The sequence below is a fragment of the Hyperolius riggenbachi genome, chromosome 8 (assembly GCF_040937935.1).
Source record: "Hyperolius riggenbachi isolate aHypRig1 chromosome 8, aHypRig1.pri, whole genome shotgun sequence".
Classification (NCBI taxonomy): domain Eukaryota; kingdom Metazoa; phylum Chordata; class Amphibia; order Anura; family Hyperoliidae; genus Hyperolius; species Hyperolius riggenbachi.
The window spans coordinates 255,908,585-255,928,132 of NC_090653.1; the positions used below are offsets into that span (position 1 = coordinate 255,908,585).

Below are 19,548 nucleotides of genomic sequence, written 5' to 3' on the forward strand. Positions count from 1 at the left end.
CAATAAAGATTATTATTTTTACTCAATTAGTTTCAAGTGGTGGAGCAGTGCATGCGCATCTCTCCTTACCTTTATTTTTATATCAGAGATTTCACACTTTGCAATCTACTATTTCTTTTTTGCTTTCTGCAATTTACTTTAGTTGAGGTTGAAATTTTTCTTGAAATGCTGCTTCATTCTAATTGGCCCTTTCGTTTCTCACTCTTAATTCTTCTGTAAATCTTGCGTTATCTCCCCGACTGACAAAAGGAAACTTTAGATGTTTCAACCCTCAATACAAACAATATTATGTCAGGCTGGCTAATCTCTTACAGTATGTCCTTTCTGCCTCGAGTGAGAAATATTTATCTTCTTTCTTTATCCTGCTGGGTGGAGTTACAACCCCGTACTCTGTCAACAGCAGAACAATACAGGAGCACAGCGGGCATATAGCCCTCTATTAATCTCCGTTAATATTTGCACAGCTCATATGACCTGTCTTTACGCCTAAGATGTTTGGTCTGGATCGTAAAATATGCCAGTGGCACTCGCTGTTCCGAACATGGAAGGCAGGTCTTGAGATCTGGAGAAACTTTGTGAAGTTTCATGTTAATTCTGCTGTTGAAGAAGTCACCTTAATGAAGAAACCACCATAAGATCAAACTTCTGAGTTTAACTTTTGACCTTGGAAAGTCTTGAAGGATTTTCTCTTGCTGTGCTTTGATTTCTGATTTCATGAGAGAAATGAGAGATGAAGAATTTTCTGAAGGTCTCCATACAGTTGATCCTTGTTGGTCTCAGTGGGCTACAGATCTTTTGCTGCCCTGATGTCTGCTCTTGTTCTGGTGGAAAGATGGACTGCTATGGAAGAGGTCTGCACTTTGTTCCTGAAGATATAGAGGGAGATACTCATACTATCCTACTGGCCTACAACAAAATGACATCTCTCAAGCCTTTGTCATTCTACAAGTACCCAAACTTGAAGCGCATAGAACTTCAAAATAATATACTCTCCGTCATTCACTCCCAGGCTTTCCAAAACCTGCGGAACCTCACCTACTTGGATCTAAGCAGCAACCAGCTGGTGAATCTCAAGCCTGAGGTTTTCCAGCCATTGTCTAGCCTGTTCACGTTAAATCTGGGCAACAACCGGATTTCTAGGTTGCCTTGGAACATTTTTGAACCTCTTACAAACCTCCAAGTGCTTTATCTGCACAACAATGCTCTGACTGGCTTGAGAGTGGATATTCTCTACAAGTTACCAGCTCTTCGGGAACTAAGGTTGGATGGGAATCCTTGGGTCTGCACCTGTCAGATACTATATCTTCTGTCCTGGATGACTGAAAATGCTGAGAAAATGTATGGTGAGTATGCAGAAACTTGCATTTTGTTTAATATATGGTTATTTATGCTACTCTTAGATTTATGACACCTTAAAGGAGAACGTTAACACAGGATTCAACTTCATTCCAATCAGTAGCTGATACCCCCTTTCCCACCAGAATTATTTACCTTTTTTTCAAATAGATCACAAGGGGGGGTCTATGTGGCATATATAGTGGTGAAACCCCTCCCAAAGTGTGATGTCATGACCATAGTCCTGACAGTTTGCTGTCTGTGAACCACGTTGCATTGTGGGAAATTATGTCTTTTTTAAAATGCTGAGCAAGCAGCATCTCCCTCTGTGCATAGAACTCTCAGTAAACGAACATTCCGTACAGATCACCTGGCAGGACTAAAGATGTCACCACCAGTAATACATTTCAGAATGTAAATAAGGTAGAGGAAAGAATGTGCCTGTCTGCTACCTGTCTGTGTGTGACAGGTGCACATTGCAATACCCATCACTGCATATACCTACCTACCTGTTGTTCACAGTGCACCCACCTACCTACGTGAGCGCACGCAGCCTATATGAGTGTCTGGGGGGGTGGCACACCAAAGATAATAAGGTTGTTGCTTCATTGTGGACAGACCAAATTTGATCAGCTGGACAGTCACTGTTCTGTCATTCAGCTACCTCAGTCCGGCAACCATATGGGCTGGAAAGCATCACCTGCACTCTCGTCATGGTGCGTACCAGGTCAACACGGCCGTCACTACACAAACGGCTGTTTGCAGTCACTGCATACCTTTCACTGCATCTTTGACTGCACATTGTATTATACCTGGCAGTCAGTGCATACCTTTTACTTGAATGGATGGCAGACTTGCCCTCCATAACAGATTCTCGTTAAAGGATTTAAAGTTGATTCATTACATTAGGGCCTCGAAAGTCCTCCTGTATTGTTATTTTTGGTCACTACCTCGGGACGTGCATGCCATGCTTGCTGCCTTCCTTGGATGTGGGGTAGCCGTTCCTGCTCCTTTGCCCACAGCGTGCTTGCTGCTTTCCTTGGATGTGTGGTGATGGTAGCCATTTCTTAGGCTCCCACTCCGGACCGAATAGAACCAGGATTCCCCGGCCATTACCTGTGGTCACTCGCAATGGCAGACTTGCCCTCCATAACAGATTCTCGATGCAGGTACTGAACAGCAAGCAGAACAATTTAAAAAAATAGATGTAAGCTATAACAATGGTAGAGAAAGAACCATGGAAAGTTCATAAGGCAGACAGACATTACCTAACCAGACATCACTGAGTGAGGAAGAGCAATCTCGCCACGGTGCGCACCAATCCAGCACGGCCGTCACTACGCGAACAGCTGTTTGCGGTGCATTACACAGTGAGTTTGGTGTGTCAGTGTGAAGCAGTACTCTAATTACACTCCCTGATTGATGTATAAACATGCAAGATGTTTTAAAGCATTTTAGGCCTGAAATTTAGCATTCAATGTGATTTCTGCCCTTAAAACGCTGCTTTGCGTCCAATCCAGATTTTCCCCCAGGACTTTTGGCGTGTATCCCACTCCGCCATGCCCCCCTCCAGGTGTTAGACCCCTTGAAACATCTTTTCCATCACTTTTGTGGCCAGCATAAATGTTTCTAGTTTTCAAAGTTCGCATCCCCATTGAAGTCTATTGCGGTTTGCGAAAATTTCGCGCGTACCGAACTTTCGCGGTGGGTTCGCGAACCGAAAATCGGAGGTTCGGGCCATCTCTAATTAACATGAGTGACAGCCAGTGGTGTAGGAATAGGGGATGCAGAGATAGTGACTGCGCCAGGGCCCCTGGACCAGAGGGGCCCTACTTCAGCCAGCATAGCTAGAGATCATGGGGCCCCATAGCGAAACTTTCATGGGGCCCTCAGATGCAGGCACTCTTCGGCAATGCCACCTGCCCCTACCCTATGGATATGAGTTTACTGGGCAATTTACATTCTCATGCAATCTACATTGTGCATAGTCTAAGGACACTGAAACAAAGTCAAAGGGTGGAGGAACACATCAAGTACCACTTGGGCCCCCTCTGCTCCAGGGCCCCATAGCAGCTGCTATGGCTGTTGCTAATTAGCCTCCAAACACACAAAAGGTGATACGTGTATGTTTTCCAAAATAAGCAGAGGCAATAACCCAGGGCCGGGCCGAGGCATAGGCTGGAGAGGCTCCAGCCTCAGGGCGCTGTATAGGAGGGGCGCACAACTCACTCAGCTATCATTCCCCTATTGTGTTTGAAGCAGAGAGAAATAAGAAAAGGGGATACACGGCAGTGACTGCAAGCCATATAACTAGAGATTAAGGTGTTGGGGGCCCTGGGGTGCCTCTTAGTCTAATAGCAATCAGTGTGTGACAGCTGGGGTGGGAGGGATGGAGGGGTGCACTTTGGTGTCTCAGCCTTGGGTGCTGGAGGACCTTGTCCCGGCTCTGCAGTAACCCTCCCTGGTGGTCACATGTCTAGTTTTCATTATTAGCATGCACAGCTGTTGGGGTGTCTTCAAAGTGTCAGCAACCAGGGGGATCTATCAGAGGGCCACTCATCCCCCCTTCAGAATTCTACATACTTCTCCTGTGTAGTATGATAACACCCCCCCCCCCCCCCCAAAACCAAGCCTGCACTGTCCATCCACCTGTGTGAGCGTTCCTGGATGAGTCGGGGGAGGCTCAGCTCAGCCATCTTCACGCGTGGATTATGTACACGCAATCAGATGTAATACAGCCTAGGGGTGTGCCTCTGACCTCCTCAAGCAGAACATGTGGAGAGAATCCTGAGGATAATACAGCAATAGACTCAACTTGTATACACTTTTAGAATGATACCTGCAGAATGTAGCCGAACCAGGCTTATACTTTAAAGAGGAGCTGTCAGCCTTACTATCTCAGAAAAAAAAACCACATATATGATTAGATAAATACTTGCTCTACTTACATAACAGATGTATTGCACTGTTTTGATTTTAGTGATTTTTCTACTGTAAAAAAAGAGAACATCTTTCTTAGCATTTCCCATTTTAGCTGTGGCTATTTTGAAGCCAATTCTGATATCATTTCCTCCCTTATTTTCCTCTGCCTGATTTTCCCGCCCTTCACTATAGAAAGTGCATTGTCTCATCATGAGAAATATTGGCCAATCAGGAACAGAGGTGTGGGAGGAGAAAACAGGAGGGAAAGAGGCTTCAGCCAATCAGGCTGCATTAGTTAAAGAGACACTGAAGCGAGAATAATTCTCGCTTCAGAGCTCATAGTTAGCAGGGGCACGTGTGCCCCTGCTAAAACGCCGCTATCCCGCGGCTAAACGGGGGTCCCTTCACCCCCAAACTCCCCCCCTGCAAAATCAACGACCAAATTGGTCGTAAATTTTGCTCTTCCGGGAGGCAGGGCTAACGGCTGCAGCCCTGCCTCCAGTCGCGTCTATCAGACGCGCATCGCCGCCTCTCCCCCGCCCCTCTCAGTGAAGGAAGACTGAGAGGGGCGGGGGAGAGGCGGAGGTACGCGTCTGATAGACGCGCGGGAGGCAGGGCTGCGGCGGTTAGCCCTGCCCCAATGCGGAAGAGATTCCGTGATGTACGGAGGGGATTTGTTGGTGAAGGGACCCCCGTTAAGCCGCGGGATAGCGGCGTTTTAGCAGGGGCACACATGCCCCTGCTAACTATGAGGTCTGAAGCGAGATTTATTCTCGCTTCAGACTCTCTTTAAGTCTGAGGGGAAGTAAGGAAGCAAAAAAAGGACAACCCAGCATGCCCTGCAACTTCTTTTTTGTGTACCAAATTTTGTGTGTACCAAATAAGAGTCAGGTAAACTGGGGAATGATCATTTATCATCAAGAAAAGTAATAGTGATTTTACCTTTTGGATTGCCTGGTTAGCATCCTTATTACTTGTTTACCAGATAAAAGTAAATTGATTTTATGCCCGACAGTTACCCTTTATCTCGCCTTTGGTCTACATTTTTCCTGCATGTCGGTGGACAGGCAGCTCAAGAAGAGCAGCTTCATTTCTGCCTTTGTTGCAAGAGTTTAATTAGTTAACCACTAAGGCCCTGTTCACAGTGCTCAGTTGTCAACTCACTGCACATACAATTCTATGGGCCTGTTGGTCACATACAATTCTATGAGCCATGTCCAGTCTCCGTTGAAGTTCACACACATTTTAACACGTGCGATATGCAACTAGGGATAATCAATGAGATGCAAATTGTTCCAAAATTATGCAAATTTGTATGCAAATGTATGCAGTTTGTAAATGAACCAATCAATTTAAACCCAAGTTTAAATTAATTGGTCCATTTTTAAGCCGCATTTATTTGCATAAGAATTTGCATACATTTGCATCAACTCCGAACAATTTGCATATGTGTGATCATGCCTGCAACTGACCACAGTGAACCCAGCCGATGAGTTTTTTCTCCTTACGGGGTTCTGTGGGGTGTAAAAATAAACAAAAGGCGTCACCTACCTGGGGCTTCTACCGGCCCCCTGCAGCTAAGTCCCACGCCGTCACTGAAGCCTCTACCGTTCATGCCGCCGGTGACCTGCTAATTATTTGTCTAACTAGACCAATAGCACTGCGGCTGCATGCGTCCTCGCTCCTGCGCGCGCCATCGGGAGCTTACTGTGCAGGCGTGGTACAAGAAAACTTTGTACTGCGTCTGCACAGTAAGCTCCCGATGGCACGCGCCATAATTAGCAGGTCACCGGCGGCATGAACGGTGGAGGCTTCAGTGACTTCGTGGGACTTAAAGAGAATCTGTACTCTAATATTCTTACACTAAAAAGCATACCATTCTATTCCTTATTTTCTCCTGTGCCCCTCTGTGCTGTTTCTGCCACTCTCTGCTGCGATCCTGGCTTGTAATTAACAGTTTTAGGCAATGTTTACAAACAAACTAACCAGCTTGTGATAGTTTCACATAAACAGAGTGTGTGAGTCATACAGCGTGTGCAGGGGGCCTGCAGAGGGTGTGTATCACTTCTATCCAATCAGAAGCAGCCCTGCACATTCCACACATTCAAGCATTAGCCCGACAGACACGACAGAGGAAAGGAGATAAGAATTATTACAAAGACAGTGCAATTAGGAAAGGCTGCAGTAAGCCAGAGCACATTAGAACAGGCATAGGAATGTATAGGATAGAAGAAGTAAGGCTGAAAAATGTGTTACAGAGTCTCTTTAATAGCTGCAGGGGGCCGGTAGAAGCCCCAGGTAAGTGACGCCTTTTGTTTATTTTTACACCCCACAGAACTCCTTTCAAGGACTTCCAAGGCAGAATCTTAAGTCTTTTTTTTTTTACTCACCTGGGGCTTCTTCCAGCACCTCGCAGTTGTCTCAGTCCCTCGCCACAGCCCCGGTCCACTTCGGTGTCCCAGCTGGCCGGGTGCAATTATCCCAACCAGCCGGCAGGGTCAGCTAGTCTGCACCTTGTGCCCACGCATCCATGTTATCTGGTGCATACTGCGCCTGCGCAGTATTTGTGTGTACAGTACACGCCAGATGACGTGGATGCAGAGGATCCTACTCCGCCAGCGGGTTGCGATCACTGCAGCCAGCCAACAGGGACACTGAGGAGGACTGGGGCTGCAGCGAGGGACTGAGACAGATATGAGGGGCTTTTAGAAGCCCCAGGTGAGCAAAAAATAGATTATAGATTTCGCCTCGGAAGTCCTTTAAGGACCCTAGAAATTTTCACCTCTCAGCTCTCCCCCCCTTTTATTTGCCAATAACGTAATCACTACTTATCACAACAAAATGATCTATATCTTGTTTTTTCGCCACCAATTAGGCTTCTTTTAGGTGGTACATTTTGCTAAGAATTATTTTATTCTAAATGCATTTTAATGGGGGAGGAAAAGAAAAAATGGAAAGAATTTATTATTTCTCAGTTTTCGGCCATTATAGTTTTAAAATAAAACTTTTTACTGGGGTTAAAATCCGCAGATTTTATTAACTCATTTGTTCCCGTTATTACAACATTTAACATATTTCCCAAGTACAATGCAGGGCAACAATATTTAATTTGGAATTAAAGGTGTATTTTTTTCTGTCTTAGGTCCATCACTAATTACAAGCCCATATTTGCAAAAATGACAGTAATATACTTTTATGACATACATAATAAAAAAGTTCAACCCCTAAGGAAGGTAAGAGGTGAATTTTATAGGTATATGTATATATTTAAAAAAAAAAATGTATGTAGGTGTAATTTTACTATTTGGCCACAAGATGTTCCCCCATTTTATCTTCGAGGGCGTACTGTTAGTACTCTACCAGGAAGTAACGCGTGAATGTGTTACTTTCATTTAATCAATGACCACAGCATCTCATTGGTAAAGTCCTGCGAGACATAGATATACTGCACAAGATGCAGTTACTAGTTAAAGAGGAACTTTAACCCAGGATTGAACTTCTTCCCAATCAGTAGCCAATACCGCCTTTCCCACAAGAAATCTTTACCTTTTCTCGAAATGATTGTCAGAGATGTCTGTGTGGCTGATAATGTTTTGAACCCCTCCCACAGTGTGATGTCAGGGCCATGGTCCTGACAGTTTCCTGGCTGTGTAACCTTGTTGCATTGTGGGAAATACATTTTTTCCCAACTGCCAAGCAAGCAGTATCTTCCTCTGTGCATAGAATTCTCAATAAACGAACATTCAAGCAGAAAACAACTGGCAGGACTAAAGGTGTTGCCATCTGTGATAAATTTCAGAATGTAAATCAGGGAGTGGGACGATTTTACAATGGGCAAACTCTGACTACATAATCTATAAATTAATATTGTAAAAAAAAAAAAAAGTTCAGAGCTGGGACAAGGTCCTCCAGCACCCAAGGCAGAGACACGAAAGTGCGCCCCTCCATCTTCCTTCCATCGCTGCGATCTACAAAAGCGCTGTACTGCGGACAGCTCTGTGACACGCCTGTCCCCCTGGGAGGCACAGAAGCAATCAGCTGTCATAGCCTGATGCCTATGACAGCCAATTGCTGTGATTGGCTGGCAAGGGGAGGGAGGGTATGAAAATTATAAAATTAAAAGAAAGGGGGGGGGAATTTATAAAAAATAATAAATAAACAAACAAAAACAACAAACATGCCGGCAGGGATTCAGAGCCCACCAACAGAAGCTCTGTTGATGGGCAGAAAGGGGGGGGGGGGATCACTTGTGTGCTGAGTTGTAGTTGTGGTCACTAGGAGGTGTAAGCCTACTGTCCTCAAGTGGTTAAGTTAAGAGGTCCTGTAGCTCTATGCAGCTAGTGTCAGACAGGTGCAGCTTGGTTTAGATACCCTGCCATTACTCTCTACTGTCTACAAAACTTTCTATTGTGTTTTATCTTTCTGTTGAATAACTTAATTATTTCTTATTACTACTTAGCAACACACTTCCTACACAGGACACTTACTGCACAGGTCACTTCCTGCACAGGACACTTACTGCACAGGTCACTTCCTGCACAGGGCACTTACTGCACAGGTCACTTCTGCACAGGACACTTCCTGCACAGGACACTTACTGCACAGGTCACTTCCTGCACAGGTCACTTCCTGCACAGGTCACTTCCTGCACAGGTCACTTCCTGCACAGGGCACTTCCTGCACAGGTCACTTCCTGCACAGAGCACTTCCTGCACAGGCCACTTCTGGCTGCTCTCCTGGCCGTAGATGTAAGCATTCGTACCAGGCATGCACAAGTAAGATCAGCGCAAGCCCAGTATTATTAGCATTATCGATTTATAAAGCACCAACATATTCCATGGTGCTGTACAAAGTAAGAAAAACAAACATGAGGTACATAATAATACAGACATTGGTATCCATCAAATATGGACACGTAACAAATACAGAATTGGTACAAAATACAGAATTGTAAGACACAAAATTAATAACAAATTCCAAGACACGATCCTACAATCTAGAGGAATGGGGGGTGGGGGGTGGGGGGGGGGGGGGGGGTGGGGGGGGGGGGAGGGGTAGTATGCAGTATTCATACAGGCAGTGTGTTTTTCGGTTATCTATTAAAGGGAACCTTAACTGAACGGGGGGTAAAGAGTTTCACTTACCTGGGGCTATTACCAGCCCCCTGTAGCAGTCCTGTGTCCTCGGAGCCGCTCTGGAATCCTCCGGTCCCCCGCTGTCACTTAGTTTCGTTTTTGACGACTCACCAGTCGGCCGGCTGCCATGCTTATTATTGGACGCATTCCCTACTGCAATTAGCGCTGTTGCGGACCGCAACGCGTACAAAAATACGCGTTGCCGCATATTTATGCGTGCGGAATGCGGCAACGCGTATTTTTGTGCGCGTTGCGGTCCGCAACAGCGCAAATTGCAGTAGGGAATGTGTCCAATAATGCGCATGGCGGCCGGCCGACTGGTGAGCCGTCAAAAACGAAACTAAGTGACAGCGGGGGACCGGAGGATTCCAGAGCGGCTCCGCGGGCACAGGACTGCTGCAGGGGGCTGGTAATAGCCCCAGGTAAGTGAAACTCTTTACCCCCCGTTCAGTTAAGGTTCCCTTTAAGGAGGACAAGAGGTTGGCCAGAGGTTAAAGGGAAATTACCTAACTTAGATCATATGCTTGTTGGAAAAAAGTGAGTTTTGAGGCAGTGTTTAAAGATTTCAAAGGTTGGAGAGTGGCAGGTGTGTCCTGGAAGGGCATTCCAGAGGAGTGGTTGAGACACGTGAGAAGTCTTGTATACGTGAATGCGAGGAGGTGACTCTGGAGGAGGACAAAAGAAGGTTGTGTGCAGACCAGAGTTTGCGGAGGGTATCGCAGAGCTGCATGTGCATGGCTTTTTTCCTCAATGTACGAGCGCTTCGTTCTTCTGAGGGTGTGCAAGCCTTACTCATGCATGCCCATTCTGGATGAGGTCATCCATGGCTGGGAGTGCAGACACAAGAAACCTATTCCACAAGCTTTTGTAAAATAGGTATAAAGGAACCAGGGGCGTAACTAGAAATCACCTGCAAAACTTTGGATGGGGCCCCCTCCCTCCCCCCTCGCTTTCTGCACAGGTAAACTGAGATCCAGTGTTGATCAGTTGGCTAGTGCACACTTGAATGTGTTTTCCCCATGCAGATAAAAACAGACAGCAGTGAAACACTGCAGCATTTTCACTATCAATTACATTAGATTCTGTGATAAAACGTGCATGTTTTCACACATACAGACACACATGGGGCTTGATTCACTAAAGTGTGATAATTGCTATCACAGCACTTATCACGCGAAGTATCGCTGTTCGTGCGCAAACCTTTGCGTGCAGCAGCTCGTGTGATAATTGCTGTGATAGCAGTTATCACACTTTAGTAAATCGAGCCCATGGTGTGCTGAAAACACATACAGAAAACTGACAGAGGAGTGTGCTCCCAGCCTCAGCTTATTACACTCACTCTGTCCATCTCTGGTGGAGCAGAACTGGTTCTATAGACTCCTCCAGTATCACTACAGTACAGAGAAGAGCATTTGAGGAAGGGTAGAGAGGTTGAGGGCTGGGCACTGTACAAAAGAGCCTGCTGCATACTGAATAGGGACTGTCTACAAATCTTTGTCTGCAAAACCTTGTATGATTTCTTATCAGTGGCTGAGCAAATGCAGCCATTAGAACAATTGTGCAGAGAGCAGAAAGTTTTTCCTCTCCATGCCCTTAGTTGTCAGTCTCTCTGGACAGGGAAAATAAACTTCTCCCCCCACGGGCCCCCTGCCACTGCATCCTTTGCAGGGTCTAATTTTACACCTCTGAAAGGAACGCTAGGCTGTAGGAGGAGTCGGGAATACACAGGCTTCCCATTACTGAGATAAACATCTAACCTTTTTTCACGTTAGGTATGCTTTAAAACCTCACTGTATAAGAGGAAATGGCTGTAGCAATTCTGCGATCTGTGGTCTGTGCACTGGTGCCTTTAATTTGGTTTTTGGAGTACAGATTAAAGATAAACCATAACCAAGAATCGAAATTCATCCCAATCAGTAGCTGATACCCCCTTTCCCCTGAGAAATCTAGTCCTTTTCTCAAATGGATCATCAGGGATCTCTGTATGGCTGATTTTGTGGTGAAACCCCTCCCACAGTGTGATGCCAGCACCTCACAGCTTTGAGGTCCTGACATCACACTGTGGGAGTTTTGTTGCATTGTGGGAAATAACAGCTGTTTCCAGCTGCCAAAAAAGCATGCAGCATCTCCTTCCAGTGACATCGCCTGCCAGCAGTAAAAATGTCACCATGTGATAAATGTCTGAATGTAAATGAGCGAGAGGAAAGATTTTACAATGGGCAAACACTGGCTAAATCTGATATGGAGGCTGCCATATTTATTTCCTTATAAACAATATCAGTTGCCTAGCTATCCTGCTGATCCTCTGCCTCTAATACTTTTAGCCATAGACCTTGGACAAGCATGCAGCAGATGAAGTATTTCTGAGATTATTGTCAGATCCGACAAGATTAGCTGCATGCTTGTTTCTGGTGTGATACAGACACTACTGCAGCCAGATAGATCAGCAGGGCTGCCAGGTATTTGGTATTTTTTAAAAGGAAATAAATATGGCAGCCTCCATATACCTCTCACTTCAGGTTCCCTTTAAATAGAACAATCATCAATCCAGCTAAATAAAATACTTTGCTGGTTTGGAAACGTGATCAAGTCCCTGATGGTGTCATATCTGGCTGAGCAGAGTACTGATACCCACAGTGCACCTTGTTTTAGTATTTCAGTCCTGACACTCCCCTGTTCACCAGACTGTGTCTCCCCTCTCTTTCCCATATGAAACAATGAGATGGAGGCAAAGCGTAAGACTGGTTCTCTTCACTGACCACCCACACCACACCCTAGGAACTTCTTTGGAAGGACAGACAGTGGCATAGCAATAGGGGATGCAGAGGTTGCGACCAATCCGGGGCCCTTGGGGCAAAGGGACCATTCCTCTACCACAGTATTAGCTCTCTATTGGTCCTGTGCTACAAGAGAAAATGGCAGCGCTTTCAAATGCAGGCTGCAACAGAGTTGACCAGCTGCATAGATGTGCAGAGCCCAAAACATCGGCAGATTACACAACTTGCATTCAAAACAGATGCAACAAATATAGGACGTTAGCTTCCAAAACAGTTTGCGCGTTGTTTGTTCAGTACTAGACTATGTAATGTTGTCGAAAAAAAACTAAACTTAGACTATTTTCTTTGCTACTAATGTTCTATTCCTTTTCCGTACTACACATTCATTATATAATACGTTTATTTTAGCTTCAGGTTTGCTTTGAAGCCCAATTCCAAGGAAGAGCATTCGCTTTAACTTTCAATTGTAAAGAAGAGATAAAAACTCTTCTATAGTTTTTACTGCTCTGTCCCAGTAGGGAAACTTTTCGTCACTTCTTTCCCTAGGACCACCATAGCTTCAGCGTGAACACCGGTGCCTACAGACATAGGAAATGTAGGAAAGCAATAAATATTTACTGGGGGTAGAGGCATAAAAGTGGGTAATTTGGGCACTGTCGGTCAGCTGGCTGGTTACATGGGCGCTGTATAGTCCGCAATGTTAATTGCGATTATAGCAGCGTTCAGTGTATAATACTTCGGTTTTGCAATGTCGCTGCAGGAAGGCATCTCAGATATCGGTGGAGGGAAAGTTTAGCAGCAGAGATTGAGGCAAAGATATTGGCGGGGCCAGGGCCAGATCTTGCATGCAGAAATGTGAACCACAGGCTTTAGGCGGTGATTACAGAGCTATTAGAGGGCGGCGTCTCGCAAATGTACACAGCATGATGCAGAGCAGAGGCAGGGTCCTTAGGGAGAAAAACTGCCTGCTCTATCACTATTGTTTTAATGACTGCATGTCTTCAGCCAGATAAGGTATTAGACAAGTTGAACATTTTTTCACAGACCCTAGACTCATTATTTATCTGATTATCTGAATTTCTACGGGAGACCAAGCAAGCAAGAGGGTTAAAAATTGCCCAGCAAGCTCCTGGTGAACCAGAACACCTACCAGGTGAGAGCTTTTGGCTCTATATACAGAGTGTTTGGCGCCTCATGTAAAACTCACACTGGGGCTCCAAGCTCCTTAGTTACGCCACTGCGATGTGGGGGGGGGGGGGGGGGTCTGTGGAGTGAAGAGTCCTCTCTGTGCTGCATCCATGCTTGTTGAAGGGATCTGTTGCTCACATCAGCTATGCCGCTGTATACCCAGGTCCTAACTAGCAGGAAACCTTGGCACTCCCATCTGCCAGTTTCTGTTAGGAACGTAGAGTAGTAGGGGTTCCTCAGCACCCTAGAAAAAAAGACACAGGAGACAAAAAGAAACGGGAGCCCAATGGCACAATATGTTTTCATATATGGAACATCGACAGGTAAAGTCATTGTACACAAAGATCTCGTCATTGAGGTTGGCCACCTCATTTTTTTCAATTTTATCTTGTTTTTAATCCAATTTTATTCACACGGGGGGGCGCCTCGTTACCCCAAATTGTGCTTTCTGTTAGAAACACTGTGGGATAGCTGTGTGTTATAGGCCTAACCAGGATGAATTAGGGCTTCAGCCATGTCCATGCTATTTATAAAGTTGAAGGGAATGCATTGCGTTTTTCTCAGTGAAAGTGGCTTTGTCTTTCAGAGAAGCAGCGGACGTTGTGCGGCGTCCCGAAGTACCTGAACCAGTACCCCTCTGCTGGAGATCGAGCGAGGATCATTCGACCACTGCCAGGATTTCTTCACGCTCTTCGAATACCTCTACTTCCTTCTGATCGGCATCGCCTTGTTTACTGCCAGCATCCTACTCTGCCTCCTCACCGGATCTCTTGTGGTCTCCTACCACCGGCTGTCACTGCGGCAACAGCGGAAGCCTCAGGTCTACAAGAAGCCCCGCCAGACAATCACCAGGAAAAGCTCAGGAATGGAACACCACTTGCCGGCTTGTTGAGGGATAGCTGAAGTCTGCTAAAATTCCTGCCAATCAAAGTGCCAGTGAACGAATAAACATACTTTGAATAAAGAGGCATGTTCAGTTGTAAAAGTAACAAATGTAGTTAAAAAAAACGATCCAACACTTCCTGGTAACTTCCCAGGATAGCCTATAGTGCAATCTAGTGGCCAAAAGGTAAAATTGAAGTAAAAAAAATAAATAAATGTAATAGCTTTTAAAGCCTTACTAACACCCCCCCCCCCCCCCCCCCGCGAATAAAATTCATAAATAGTTACCTTAGGGTCAGAGTTCCTTTAAATATGTATAAAATTAGGGTATATTACTGATATTTTAGCAAATAAGAACTTGTAATTATTGACAGGGTATACAAAAACGCAAAACAGAAGAAAAAAAAACCCTTTATTTTAATATAATATATTAAAGACAATGCATTGTACTAGAAACATGATTTAAATGTTGCAATAGCTGGGACAAATGGGAAAGTAAAATGTGTCGGTTTCATCTATAGTAGCATTGTTTATTGTAAAGAAGAGTGTATTTTAAAGAAGAGGCGGAAGAGTGTATTTTTTCATATTTTATCCTTGTATTTCCCTATAAAATTCATAAAAAATAAAGTAATTAATGAAAAGAAGTATCACCCCAAAACCCAATATTTGTGGCGAAAGGAAACATGATATAAATCATTTAGGTGTGATAAGTAGCAATAAAGTTATTGGCGAATAAATGGGAGGAGCACTGAAATGTGAAAATTGCTCCTGTCCTTAACCACTTCTGCCTTCAGTGTTTTTTTCACCTTATGTATCATTTCAGCACTACACCCATTCATTCACCAAGAACTTTATCACTACTTATCACAATAAAATGATCTATATCTTGTTTTTTCACCACCATTTAGGCTTTCTTCGGGTGGTATAGTTTGCTAATGCATTTTTCTTCTGAGTCCATTTTAACGGGAATATTATGAAAAAAAAGTGGAAAAAAATAGTTATTTCCCATATTTTGGCAATTATAGTTTTAAAATAATACATGCTACCATAATTAAAACCCATGTATTTTATTTGCCCATTTGTCCTGGTTATTAAACAATTTAAATGATGTCCCTACCACAATGTATGGCACCAATGTTTTATTTGGAAATAAATGTGCATTTTTTCAGTTTTTCGTCCATCACTTTTTACAATGACATAATTTTTAAAAATAATAGTAATATACCCTCTTGACATGCATATTAAAAAAAGTTCAGACCCTAAGGTATCTACAGGGAGTGCAGAATTATTAGGCAAATGAGTATTTTGACCACATCATCCTCTTTATGCATGTTGTCTTACTCCAAGCTGTGTAGGCTCGAAAGCCTACTACCAATTAAGCTTAATAGGTGATGTGCATCTCTGTAATGAGAAGGGGTGTGGTCTAATGACATCAACACCCTATATCAGGTGTGCATAATTATTAGGCAACTTCCTTTCCTTTGGCAAAATGGGTCAAAAGAAGGACTTGACAGGCTCAGAAAAGTCAAAAATAGTGAAATATCTTGCAGAGGGATGCAGTACTCTTAAAATTGCAAAACTTCTGAAGCGTGATCATCGAACAATCAAGCGTTTCATTCAAAATAGTCAACAGAGTCGCAAGAAGCGTGTGGAAAAACCAAGGCGCAAAATAACTGCCCATGAACTGAGAAAAGTGAAGCATGCACCTGCCAAGATGCCACTTGCCACCAGTTTGGCCATATTTCAGAGCTGCAACATCACTGGAGTGCCCAAAAGCACAAGGTATGCAATACTCAGAGACATGGCCAAGGTAAGAAAGGCTGAAAGACGACCACCACTGAACAAGACACACAAGCTGAAACGTCAAGACTGGGCCAATAAATATCTCAAGACTGATTTTTCTAAGGTTTTATGGACTGATGAAATGAGAGTGAGTCTTGATGGGCCAGATGGATGGGCCCGTGGCTGGATTGGTAAAGGGCAGAGAGCTCCAGTCCGACTCAGACGCCAGCAAGGTGGAGGTGGAGTACTGGTTTGGGCTGGTATTGGTATCATCAAAGATGAGCTTGTGGGGCCTTTTCGGGTTGAGGATGGAGTCAAGCTCAACTCCCAGTCCTACTGCCAGTTTCTGGAAGACACCTTCTTCAAGCAGTGGTACAGGAAGAAGTCTGCATCCTTCAAGAAAAACATGATTTTCATGCAGGACAATGCTCCATCACACGCGTCCAAGTACTCCACAGCGTGGCTGGCAAGAAAGGGTATAAAAGAAAAAAAACTAATGACATGGCCTCCTTGTTCACCTGATCTGAACCCCATTGAGAACCTGTGGTCCATCATAAAATGTGAGATTTACAAGGAGGGAAAACAGTACACCTCTCTGAACAGTGTCTGGGAGGCTGTGGTTGCTGGTGCACGCAATGTTGATGGTGAACAGATTAAAACACTGACAGAGTTGTGAATCTTGAGATGTTATATTGGTTTCACTGGTAAAAATAAATAATTGAAATGGGTATATATTTGTTTTTTGCTAAGTTGCCTAATAATTATGCACAGTAATAGTCACCTGCACACACAGATATCCCCCTAAAATAGCTAAAACTAAAAACAAACTAAAAACTACTTTCAAAAATATTCAGCTTTGATATTAATGAGTTTTTTGGGTTCATTGAGAACATGGTTGTTGTTCAATAATAAAATTATTCCTCAAAAATACAACTTGCCTAATAATTCTGCACTCTGTAATTATGTGTTTTTTCTATTGTAATTTTTTTTTTTGTATTAAAAGTTTTTGGGGGGTATTTTTGGGAGAGTGTGAGAAGTAAAGATTTAATTTTAAATCATGTGTAGGTCTGTTTTGTAAAATAGATGTATGTAAGTGTAATTTTACTAGTTGGCCACAAGATGTCCTTGCGCATTACTTTCTGTTGCGTACAATTACTAGGCTAAACAGGAAGTAATGCGTGGATGTGTTACTTCCAACATCGCAATGACGCAGGCATCTCGTTGATGCTGGCGATCATTGACATGAGGACTTAGATCAATGAATGGGAACTGCTAACAGGCGGCGATAAGTACCTGCACGGGTGAACGCGCGATCTGCCGCGGTGATAGGTTTTTCATGGACGTAGCTCCTACGTCCAGCATGCATTTTTAGGCGTAACAGCTATGTCCTAAAAGCAAAAGTGGTTAAAGAGGAACTGCTGTGAAAATAACATAATGGAAAAAATGCTTAATTTTTACAGTAACTTTTTATAAATGATTTAGCCAGTGTTTGCCCATTGTAAAATCTTTCTTCTCCCTGATTTACATTCTGAAATTTATGACATGGCAACATCTTTACTGCTGGCAGGTGATGTCTGTGGAACGAAATGCTGCTTTTTTGGCAGTTGGAAACAGCTGTTATTTCCCACAATGCAACAAGGCTCCCACAATGTAATGTCAGTACCATGGTCCTGACATCACACTGTGGGAGTGCTTTCACCACAATATCAGCCATACAGCGCACCCTGATGATCGTTTGAGAAAAGGTAACGATTTCTCATGGGAAAGGGGGTATTAGCTACTGATTGGGATGAAATACAATCCTGGGTTAAAGTTCCTCTTTAAAGGATACCCGAGGTGACATGTGACATGATGAGATAGACATGGGTATGTACAGTGCTTAGCACACAAATAACTATGCTGTGTTCCTTTTTTTCTTTCTCTGCCTGAAAGAGTTAAATATCAGGGATGTAAGTGGCTGACTCAGTCCTGACTCAGACAGGAAGTGACCCTCACTGATAAAAAATTCCAACTATCAAACACTTTCCTAGCAGAAAATGGCTTCTAAGAGCAGGAAAGAGATCAAAAGGGTCAATAGTTCATAGATTTTAGCTCTGGCATACTTCAATGAATGTGTCATTGAGCAAAAACAATAAAACAGAATAAAACTTAAAAAGTAGATTTAAATATAAAATAAAATTGTTGAATATTTCAAAAAGCCATTTTTAGGAGGAGGAGGATAGATACATTTGTTTATGTCATTCGTTTATTTCTGCCTTGGGTGTGCTTCAAGGTGAAAACAACCCACGGCAGAAGTGGTAGAAATATAAAGAAAAGTAAAAAAAACTTTTTTGTCCAGGTAAGAAGATCAAATGACTGTACTAAGTGCAGACAGAGTATCTGTCGTTTCTCTTGCTATCAATCAAGCCTAAAACAAGGAAACTGTTCTTATGTCAAAAAAACATCTTTATTAAGAAATAATTGTATTTTTTAAACACATATATCTCATATACAGTGACTGTCACCAGAAGGAACAAAGAACTGCACCCAACGTTATGATTATAATACAAACTTGTAAAAACATAATAGCAATATATACATATCTATATATCATATATATTTATATAGGATATATATACAACAGCATTCCTGACTTTTCCCCTCCTAATAGTGACTCAGTGCTGTAACAATTGGCAGTTGCTGTACCTCTCAGCAGACACTGGGGGCCGCCATCCCTGCTATGTTCTGCTGACCACAGCAAAGCATGCTGGGATTTGTAGTATACCAGCATCCGGAGAAGTTTCTAACTCCCACATTCTGATGCAGCGTAGCGAAGAAAACATTCCCCTTCCCTTACTGACCTGCATGTGTAATATATTAACCAGAGATCAGGTTTATAACAATCAGAATAAATAATTGGCATCGTTTCATGCAGAAGTGTATATTTTTTCTCTAAATAAATACATTATAATAAATAATTTGGTGGCTTGTGAAGCTGTTCTGTGCATAGAATACATTTCAAGCTAACTAGTGACTAGACTCATCTGAAACGTAGACTATCTGCATGTTAAACAGAGGGAAAGTTAAAGGGTCAGTCCATCCAAAAATTGACCAATTTTAGATAGATACTAGATATATATATGGATATAGATATATATGCTCTGTGTGTTTCATCACAGAGCAGAGTGCAGGGAGGTGGGGAATGGGCGGAGGAGATGCAGAGCTGGGCAGAGTAGAGCCAACACCCCTCCTACTGCCTAACACTAACCCCCTCCTAATGCCTAACACTAATCCTCCCTCCTAATGTCTAACATTAACCTCCCCTCCTGATACCCAACACTAATCCCCCTCCTAATACCTAACACTAACCCCCACCTAATCCCTAACACTAACCCCCCTCCTAACACCTAACACTACCCTCTCCTAATTCCGAACACTAACACCCCACTATTAATGCCTAACACTACCCTCTCCTAATGCTGAACACTAACCCCCCTATTTATGCCTATTGCCTAACACTACCCTCTCCTAATGACGAACACTAACCC

At 43.6% G+C, this 19,548-nt stretch overlaps 2 protein-coding genes across 5 annotated transcripts in view; one reads left to right on the forward strand and one right to left on the reverse strand.

Annotated features, from left to right (window-relative positions):
* The first annotated feature begins 724 nt into the window (after positions 1–724).
* Positions 725–14,249, forward strand: LRRC26 (leucine rich repeat containing 26). Its single transcript, XM_068247979.1, is given in 3 exon segments — positions 725–1,343; positions 13,944–13,990; positions 13,992–14,249. Coding segments are annotated over 3 exon segments (918 nt in total). The 5' UTR covers positions 725–730.
* The window catches only part of GRIN1 (glutamate ionotropic receptor NMDA type subunit 1), a 199,413-nt gene continuing 194,082 nt past the window's right edge, over positions 14,218–19,548 (reverse strand). For 2 of the 4 annotated variants that reach the window (XR_011023219.1, XR_011023217.1), the window contains exons 22-23: positions 17,315–17,409; positions 14,228–14,275 (exon numbers count right to left, since the gene is read on the reverse strand). The gene's annotated coding sequence lies outside the window, so the exon portion shown is untranslated. Of the gene's footprint in view, positions 14,276–17,314; positions 17,410–19,548 lie in introns of all 4 variants that reach the window. The other 2 variants (XR_011023218.1, XR_011023220.1) reach the window with 2 other exon arrangements.